General features: G+C 46.9%; 1 protein-coding gene across 1 annotated transcript; it reads left to right on the top strand.

Moving 5' to 3' along the window:
* The first annotated feature begins 738 nt into the window (after positions 1-738).
* Positions 739-1,575, top strand: LOC100415859 (mavicyanin). The gene has a single exon (XM_044506426.1). It carries the CDS (start codon positions 842-844, stop codon positions 1,370-1,372), a length of 531 nt encoding a protein of 176 aa, XP_044362361.1. The 5' UTR covers positions 739-841; the 3' UTR covers positions 1,373-1,575.
* The last annotated feature ends 9,034 nt before the right edge of the window (positions 1,576-10,609 follow it).

The raw sequence follows: 10,609 nt of genomic DNA, 5'->3' as shown, positions 1-10,609 counted from the left end.
ATTAGGAACCTGTTGACCGTGGAAGTACAAAGTGCAATGTGCCCTGTGTGTGAAGTATGTCACGAGTGACATAATCGTGACTTGTGATGACGGATGTGGTTGCTGCACCAGAAATGACGAAGCAAAAAACTACTGTATGATACATTAGCAGGTAAGAACAACATTCAAAAGAAAAATATGTTCGGAATTAAGAAAGAAGCACTTGCGAGCAAACCCGGTCCTAGTCAGCCAACAAACCCTTCGAGAAGTTCTCGTGCTGTTGCCGCGGTCATGCCCATGCTGAGGACCGGCGTCTGGACAACGGCTGCGATATTGCAAACACGCAAAGCCGCAGAAATCTTTATGGAAAGAGAGAGGAACCAAACCCGGCCTATGCTCCTTCTCCCTGTGACCTGTAGCCGCTTAATTTGAACTGTCCCTTGTCAACTAGCCGGGGTAGCTAGCTAGCTCGATGTTGACATCGCCAACGTACATCCTTGCCGTATTGTGATGGTCCACGGCACGTAGCGCAGACCGCGTCCATGTGAAGGTGGAACGGTAGCGAGGCCTGAAAAGGTCAGCCGGCCACCAACCAAGCCCGGGCCGCGCGCGTCTGACCACGTACTGGTCGCTGGTTCAAATGCACATGACAATTCACCAGCAAATCTCAATATCCAAATGCCATCCCACGAACCTACCGCGCGCCCCCCCAACCGGCCTCGCTAGGCGCTTGCTTCTATATAAAGGGCATGGCAGCAGACACAACAGCAACCCAAACCCCCGCTAAGCATCAGCAGCAGTGCAGCACCTCCCTTCTACCTCCTCTGCTCTGCATTCCTCCTTCCAGCTCCAGCCGCAATCAATGGCCGCCATGAAGATCACCCTCCTCGCCGTGGCCGCGATGGCCGTCTTACTAGGCAGCGCGTCAGCGGTAACCTACAACGTCGGCGATCAGGGCGGTTGGGCCCTCAGCACCGACTACAGCAACTGGGTGTCCGGCAAGAAGTTCAACGTGGGTGATGACATCGTCTTCAAGTACTCGACCCCGACGCACGACGTGGTCGAGGTCAGCAAGGCCGGCTACGACTCCTGCAGCACCGACGGCGCCATCAACACCTTAACCTCCGGCAACGACGTCATCTCCCTCAACGCCACCGGCACCCGCTACTTCATCTGTGGCGTCCCTAACCATTGCAGCCCCGCCGCCGCCGCCAGCATGAAGGTCGTGATCGACGTCGCCTCGGGCTCCTCCTCGCCGTCGTCACCCATGCCAGCTGCAGGTCCTGGCGCGAGCAACTCTCCCCCGGCGCCGCCCTCCAACGCCGCTACCTCCGTCGGTGCCACAGCAGGATTTGGCCTCGTCGCCCTCCTGGCGGCCGGTCTCATGGCTTGAACGCATATATTGATCAGCTGCCGCGCGCACATACGACTTTATCTTTTGTTATTAACTACTATACTGTAGTTATTATCACGGGTGAATACATGTATTCTTTTTTAGAGCGAGAATGTGATAGTTACTTGTATCTATCACGTCTATATGTAATCTGCAGGCCTTCATGTCTTTTTATATAATGATTCTAGACTATTATTTTATAAGGGTGCGTCAGTGCATGCGTAGCAGTACCAATAGTCTTCTAACTAAAAAGAAAGAATGAAGGGCCTTGCTTCGGTAGACCCCCCCAACAAAACGTAGAAGGGCAGATTGGTCATACGAAAGAAAGGTATGCCCAGCTCGTATTATACGGATGTAACTGACGTACGTAGACCGCGCACATGCAAAAAAAAAAAAAAACTGCCCGCACGATCTACCCGCCCACCCCATCTACTCGCCCGTCCACCCCGTCTACTCGGCCGCCCCATACGATCGCCGCCGCCGCGGATCGCCGCCCTCCGACCCCGTCCGACGCCGCCGTCCGAGCCCGTCCGACGCCGCCGTGGCCGTCCCAACGGCGTGCGTCCAAGCACCCCGTCTACTCGCCCACCCACCTCGTGTACTCACCCGCCACATCCGATCGCCGGCCCCGCGGATCGCCGCCCTCCCACCCCGTCCGACGCCGCCGTCCGACCCCGTCAGACACCGCCGTCGCCGTCCCAACGGCGTGCGTCGCCGCATCTCACTGTCATCATCCACCCCCCGGACGTGAAGGGCCCGACGTGCCACGCCGCCTCCGCACCACTCTCCCCACCCCCCGTCGCGGATCCTGCCAAACATCCGGCCGGTGGCTCGTCGTGCACGTCGCCAGCTGCTAGATTCAAGGCGGGGACAGCTGCCGTCGTCGAACGGCGGCGACGCCTACACCGCGGGGCAAGGTTTGTCATCTAAACCTAGCGGGCATGATGGATATAAGTTAGGGCTAGTTAAGTGATGAATCTAGAATGTAAATGGAGGCCAGACTTAATTTAAGGAACGCTTATTTATGTCATGACGACATCACACAATATGCACACACCGATGGGCAACCTCAACTATTTGTTTCACACAAGACAAAAAAGTGTTGTTTGAACCATTGCTTTAAGAAAAAATTCATGGTAGCTGCTGGGTTCATGGATTACACGTCTTTCTATTTTTTTGCAAACCAACATGAGTTTTTGTCCTTGTTGTAATCAACACTTCAAATGGTTTGCAGTTCTGTGAGTTTGGCGTGTTGACATGGACGAAGAATCCGCATTCGGGAGGGACGAGAATGGTACTGATAAGGTGACTAAGACCGATAACGATAATTTGAACGAAGATGATGACAGCAGCGACAACGATTCCGTCTCGTCATATGATATCTTACCTCCGGAGGATTTTGATAATAATGAACATGGCGCAAATAGCGAGAACGTAAGTGGCGTATATTTTGTTTTTATTTTTGAATTTGCAAAGTATGGCATGGCTAACTATATATCTTTGTGTACAAATTTACAGGAAGATGTGGATGTTAACAATGTGCAACATAATTGGCAGGAATCATTTGCAGATAACTGGAGCCAGGTTAGTTGTTAGATGTTGTACGTCGATCAATAGTATGATTTAAATGATAGTAATTGACATATATATTTTCAAATGAATGTTGTAGGAGGAGTCAGATGGTCTTGTACTTGATCACGATGAGGGAGAGATTGATATTGAGGAGGCTCAAAGGGAGCAGAAGATGCTTGAGACACATTGGAAGGCTATGGCTATGACCTTTCGGTCGCAAGGGGATGCATACATATTCTGCAACAATCACGCCAGAGAGCACGGGTTTAGTATCAGGAAACAGAAGGTGAAACGAGGTGCTTCGGGAATGATATGGTACCGGCGGTTTCTTTGCTCCAGGGCAGGGAGAAGGCAGAGCAAGTTCATAACCATGGAGGGCCGCAAGCGCAGGCTTAGACCGGAGACTCGTTGCGACTGCGGTGCACATATGGTGGTGAAGCTGGACAGAGAACGTGGCGTTTGGTTCGTCGCATCATTCGTGGATGATCACAACCACGCGATGGCTCGGCCCGACGAGGTTTGTTTTTTGTGGTCACACAGACGGATTGGAGATGGCCAGAGGGCGGAGATATTGGCGATGGAAGCGGCCGGGATAAGGAAGCATATTATAATGGACAACTTCATCAGCAGATACGGTTCGTACGATAAGTGCGGGCTTATCAGGAGGGACATTTACAATCTTTGTTGCAGAGAAAAAACGAAGCTCATTGCAAAGGGAGATGCAGAGACGGCAGTTGGCATTATGAGGAGCAGGAAGGAGAAGGACCCTGACTTTTTTTTTGAGTATGTGCGTGACAAGGAAGGGCGATTGAAGAGTATGTTCTGGTGCGATGCACAGTCGCGGAGGGACTATCAGGACTACGGAGATGTGGTCGTGTTTGATAGCACGTATAAGATGAACAGATACGGTATGCCGTTCGTCCCCTTTGTCGGAGTTAACAACCACCGTTGCACCACAGTGTTTGGTTGTGCCATCATTGCTGACGAGACGGAAGGGACATACGTGTGGCTGCTGCAGACATTTATGAAGGCAAACTGTCAGGTGAAGCCAAAGTCAATAATTACAGACGGTGACGCTGCAATGATCCGGGCTATTCGGACTGTCCTTTCAGATGTTTTCCATCGTCTTTGCTCCTGGCATATCGAGAAAAATATGCAAAGGCACCTGCATTACAAGTCACTGGATGAGTTCAGATCGCTCCTGTACTATGCCACCTCTCAAGCGAACTTTGAGCAGAGATGGAAAGCTTTCTATGATAAGTGGAAGACGGATAGAACCGAAGAGTGGCTTGACAGGATGTACAGGAAGAGGAGACTTTGGGCAGCTTCATATCTTTCCGATGGTTTTTTCCTTGGTATGCGAAGTAACCAAAGGAGTGAAAGCCTCAACTCCTGCCTTCACCTTCACCTGGACTACGGTATGACAATTGTTGATTTGGTGGTGCATTATGAGAATTGTATAGTTCGCCTGCGTGAGAACGAGGCGTACGATGACTGCGAGGCATTCCAGAAGGAACCACCGTCGGTTACTGAATATAAGGCCCTTGAGGAGCATGCCGCCAAAGTATTCACACCTGCTAATTTCTACATCCTGCAAGATGATTTGCATAAGATGGGTCAGCTGGAGATATTTGAGATGCTCGTGGGAATTGGGCGTCAAACATTCATGGTGACATGGAAGGATAACCACAAGTTCACGTACAATGTTGTTTATGAACCAGGTAACTCAGAACAAACTATTACATGCAGTTGTCTTAGGATGGTCCGGAAAGGGCTGCCATGCAAACACATTCTGTTTGTTCTCCATCATTTGAACTTAACTGAAATACCAAAGTGTTGTGTCATGCATCGGTTGTCCAAACATGCGAGAGATGGGTTGCCTGTGCAGCGGAAGAGTGATATGTTTGGATGGGGTTGGTCAGGGCCATTGGAGAGAGAACGGTATAGTGCAATAACCATTAAAACCGCAGAAGCTGCTCATGTTGCAGCAAATGATCCCTTCTTGTACGACGAGTTGATGAAATGTCTGGACAACATAATAGCGCAGAAAAAGATTTCAGAGGAGGAACTTGTAGGAAGTAGAAGGTATGCTATGCTGAAGAAGGAGGCAAGTCAGGCGCAACAAGTTGAGCCTGGTATTGGTGATCCTCAGAAAGTTTCGACGAAGGGTGCACCTAAGAAGGGGCGATCGAAGGGGGGCCCCGACGTTACAAAGAATGGTAGGCCAAAAGATTTTACAGAGAAGAAAAGTGGTCCTTTGTGCAGTCTGTGTGGTCTCCCAGGTCATAACAAGGCTACATGCAGTAAGAACGAGAAGTGAGTTGCAACCTTTTTATTTTTGTTATGTTGCTACTTTGATTTTACCAACTATATTTGCTCATTCATTTCTTTATGTTTTGTTCAGGAACTGGGCGTAGAGACGCAGCTTGGTTTGTACGAAGAATAAAAGTGGTCGCACGAACCTTTGTCGTTTTTTATTCGTACGTGTCTGCAAGAAAACTTGATAAGTTATTTGTTTGTGTTTTGATAAAAGATATATGTAATAAATTTGGAGATGACATTGCATATGTTATACTACCTGGGCATGATGATGATTTTGTTTGCTGTTTGCTACCTGGGCATATATGTTGTACTGATGATGATTTTGTTTGATGTTGTTTCTGGCCGCTACTTTCTGCCAAAATAATTGAAAAAGTGAAGTTTTTTAAAAAAAATGCCCGACCACCGCTGCTGGGCCCATAGTAGCTTACGGAAGCTACCCAAATCAAGCCCAAAGGCGACTCGGGCGGCCGATCGAGCCCACTAGCGGGCCCAGCAGCGGGGTCCAACGGGGCGCACGGGGATAATAAGAGAGGAGTTCGAAAGGGGGGGCGGAGGCAGCTATTTAAGCCGCTCCTGGCGCCCCCCCGCTTCCGAGGTGGGACTAAAACTTGGGCGCTGCCCCGCGCGGGCGAGGGGAGGGGGCGTGGGCCGGGGGAGGGGCGAGGGGAGGGGGGCTTGGGCCGGGGGAGGAGCCCCGCGCGGGCGAGGGGAGAGGCCGTGGGCCGGGGGAGGAGCCCCGCGCGGGCGAGGGAGGGCCAGCACGTTTTTTTATATATTTTTTCTTTTTCTTTTTCTTTACTTATTTCAATTTGCTGAACTTTTTATAAAATACGTGAACTATATTTGAAAAAACTATTTTTATTTTTCTTGAACTATTTTGTATTTCCTGAACTAGTTATAAAATTTCATTAACTTATTCAAATCCGTGAACTTTCAATGAAAGAAAAAGAAAAGAAAAAGAAAAAGAAAAAGAAAAAACGAACCAGAAAAAAAATTATAAAAACGTGCTGGCCCTCCCTCGCCCGCGCGGGGCTCCTCCCCCGGCCCACGGCCTCTCCCCGCGCCCCTCCCGCGGCCCACGCCCCCTCCCCCTCGCCCGCGCGGGGCAGCGCCCAAGTTTTAGTCCCACCTCGGAAGCGGGGGGGCGCCAGGAGCGGCTTAAATAGCTGCCTCCGCCCCCCCTTTCGAACTCCTCTCGTATTATCCCCGTGCGCCCCGTTGGACCCCGCTGCTGGGCCCGCTAGTGCGCTCGATCGGCCGCCCGAGTCGCCTCTGGGCTTGATTTGGGTAGCTTCCGTAAGCTACTATGGGCCCAGCAGCGGTGGTCGGGCATTTTTTTTTAAAAACTTCACTTTATTTTGGCAGAAAATAGCGGCTGCAAACAACAGCCCGCACTGACCACATCACATTTATTTAGTTGCGACAAATGGCAAACAGTACATAATACAAAGTGCGTACATAACATGTTCAAAAATCATCACCCACGATGCTGCAAGTAAGAGTGATATTGTAGCAGACCACATCACATTTATTTAGTTGCGAAACATGCTAAACCATGCCGCAGATAAGAGTAATATTGTAGCAAATACCAACCACTGCAAATATATAGATGTCTTAATATGTAAATTGTATCAAGATACTGACAACGGCACATTTATTTAGTGGAGATAATAGCCAACACCCCATCCTCCTACTCATTTGGTCTCCATGATCTTGAGGATCTTCTCTTTCACTACTTCCTTCGTGTTGCACTCTGAAAAAAGTATTTCAGCTAGAATGCGTCCCCTTGAAGCATTAACCTCATCTTGATCGAACTCAAATGCCCAACCATCTCCGTCCCAGTGTTGAACGCATTTCACCACGAAAAGACCACAAGAGACTCTGCAAGAAACCACAAGTCAGTTATTGATGGATCATACAAGTACATACTAATTCAACATTTGCAACATACCCGTCTTTTTGTGACGGCATATTGTACTCCCTTATTGGCCAGGAAGATACATCATGATGATCCGTTTCAATAAGAGCATTCACCTCCTTTGTATCAATAGCTATCTCTGCCCTCTGAAATAAAATTGACAAATCCATATAAAGTACTTTTCGAAGAAATATATATTGTTTTATGTAACGTTGTAAGCTTACCAGCTTAGCAATCTTTGCAAGAACTCTTTTGCTGCATTTACCAGTAGAGTTTAATACTTGAAACTCCTTTTTCTTGTTGTGCATAAGAACTGTTATCCAATGATTTTCTTCCACATGAAAAGGAAAGTATGCCTACAACAAAGTTTATTCATGTTGGTGTACACACAGATATACTACGAATGATCATACTAAACTGAAGTACCTTATCTTTGATGAAATACTCTTCAGTAACTCTAGACACCATTTTAGTTTGGTTTGTGAAATGATCCATAAAATGCCTCTTAGAGTTGACAACCTTTCCATCAGCACGAAGAATAAGCCAGTGGGACACCCAAGATGATAATATGTGACGGTCAGCACGAGGATTATGGGTCTGCATATGGTTGCAATAACAATTGATGACCTACAAAATAACATAACAGCAATACGCCTATTAGATAATTTATATGCAAATGACATGTCCAACTTAATAACTTATTGCTAATACTTACACCGCCATGCAACCATTTTTTCGAAATGATGGCTTCAAGCATATGAGGTGTACATGTTTCCCCACCAATTCCCGTCATGTGCACGACAGTTTTCCTGCGAAGCTTCTCCGAGTCTACCAGTGTCCGGATATAAATCTTTGCGGCCTCTATGTGATCCTCATTAATGTAATCAGTATTAATCATAGCAGCTCTTATACCAAACAGACCTAAAATAGTAAGAAACAATGAGTTAATAAAGTGTGCATGCAAGGACAGAAGTATGTTGCTACAATAATCTACTTAGCACTTACTTTTCTTTGCACGTTTACGTCCACCGTTCTGCTGGTAAGGTGAAAGGCAATATTTTGACTGTTTCCTCTTGCGTTTCCCATCATTCTCCTTTCCATCATTCTCCTTCCCATCATTCTCCTTCCCATCAGTCTCCTTCCCATCACTCTTCTGAGTGCCACTTTCTATCGCATTTTTAATACGGGTGTTCAGACTATCCATACTAAACTCCTCAGATTTATCGGCGCTAGACCCGTCTGACACTTCATTCATATTCTTGGGGGTTGAAGTAAAAGGTGGAAATTCATTCGTGGCTACCGTCTCAAGAGATGGGTCGGGTGAATTACCGTTGTCATAAATAACGAAGGGGTCGCCTTCATCTCCTGTACCAGGTGTGTTGTGATGCACACCTTTATCACGCGCCAATTTCTTCCCGTTCCCGGTGGTGAAGGATGCATCCACCCTGTTGTCCATGTCTTCTTTTGCGGGAGTTGATTTTACATCTGTCCAATATTTTGATTTATATTTTGATGGACCATACTTCCCCATCCACGCTTCACTATGCTCCACAAACTCAATGTCATCACGAAACCCCCTGAAGGCAAGACCTTCCTTCTCTAGCTTCTGCACTACAATCTGCAATGACACATCGAAATTATTTATTACATGCATAAATTATCAATAATCCCATGCAAACTGAAATACACATCAGTATTTACCTCAGCACATTTTTCAGGGAGCAGTCTAATTTCTTTTTGCATATCTTTGATGCATTTCATCACTTGATCTAATGTAGTATCCCTGCTGGAAGAAGCCTCGTCTCTATTATCTTTCATTCTTTGGGCACGATCTGTTCCATCTTCTTGCTCTAATTCTTCCTCTACCTTTCTTCCTTGCTGAGCAATTAATGTCTGTCTGTACTTCTCACTTATCACGTCATCAATCTGTTACATATTAAATCAATATAAATTTCTCAACACATAAATAGCAACATAATTGCATGCAGTTGGAACCATTAAAACTTACCGTCCCATTACCACGGCCGTATGCCGTGTCATACGCGTCACGCTTCATAGCCTCATCTTCTGACCAATTGACCATCAACGGATACTCATGAGCTAGTGGATCAAATGCCTCTTCATCCAGTGGCTGCACTTTCTCCCAAAACATGTACTGCACAAACATGAAGTATATCAGCAAATTCTTTTCACAAACTTTAGTTTCAAATAAACAAATATAACATAAGGTTTACCTGTATGAGGGCAAGGTTTCCGATCGGCCAAGTAAATTTTGCAAGATCTGACAAGGTCTTTGTGATGCCTTCCACGCAAACGCGTAAAGTAAATGCGTTCCAATTATATGATTTGATGGCCTCCACATCGTGCACTAACTTGTAGTAAGCATTAGGAACTTCTCTGGTGGACTGCGGTGCAAGAACCGTGCCCAGAAGAACCAGAACAATTCTACGGAGGAAATCATCATCGTACGTGCCACTGGCAACGATGTTGTCAATCAGATCGTCTATCATCATTTGCCCCATTTTCGAATCTACAAAATGACTAGGCACCTTCACCTTCGCCTTTAACCCCCCTTTACCTAGGGCTTTAATGGCATCTTTGCCCTTGTTCTGTAGCCCAAAAATGTCATACACATCTTCGGTGCGCAATGAAATCGCACCGTTTTTTGATGGCATGATGAACCTTTTTCTGTCCATTGCATACGATTTAATAATAAACTTGAGCAAACATTTTCGCATCAGCACACTAGGAATCATCAACATTTTTTCAAGACTAGTGCTCGCAAACCGCGTTTTCTGCCTAGAGTTTAGTTTGCTGACCAAGAGACACCACTTCTCAACCGAACAAAAAATCTCTCCGTACTCCTCCATCGCTAGGAATAGGAGCAAAAATAATGTTAGCTACTATGTATGCGTACATGATAAACATGATGAATGGATAGTACCTCGTGCCATGAGATCGGTGCCGGCCCTTGGGGACGATGGCGCGCTGGCGTTGCTAACTACAAACAAAATTCATACATATATAAGCTATCATGCATGCATAATTATTACCAAAACTATAGCCAAATTAGATATATAACCTCATTCACATTAGACATAATCAAATTAGACATTCTCACATTATTCTCTAAGTACATAGTGTACTGACCTTGGGACAAAATATTGAACGATCAAGGTTATGCTTATATTTTAATGCCCTGTTTCATAACAAATTATTTTCTAAGTACTCTAAAAATATTAGGCCTACTCTAAAAATATTTTCTAATTACTCTAGGAAGTTGGCGTCGGCGTCAGAACGCGTCTACGGCGGCGACGGGGGGCAGGTTTCGGGAGTTACCTCGAAGGTGGCGTCGAGGTCGTAGGGGGCGTCGGGCGTCGGCGTGAGGTCGCGTCGGCGGCAGATGGCGTCGGTGGCGTAGGGGG

Source organism: Triticum aestivum, chromosome 4A (genome assembly GCF_018294505.1).
Source record: "Triticum aestivum cultivar Chinese Spring chromosome 4A, IWGSC CS RefSeq v2.1, whole genome shotgun sequence".
NCBI classification, from domain to species: Eukaryota; Viridiplantae; Streptophyta; class Magnoliopsida; order Poales; family Poaceae; genus Triticum; species Triticum aestivum.
The sequence above is the reverse complement of the archived record's forward strand: the minus strand, read 5'-3'. Positions and strand labels throughout refer to the sequence as shown.

Excerpts from the sequence above, each read along its gene's own strand:
- LOC100415859 (XM_044506426.1), top strand. The coding sequence starts at position 842 with ATGGCCGCCATGAAGATCACCCTCCTCGCCGTGGCCGCGATGGCCGTC.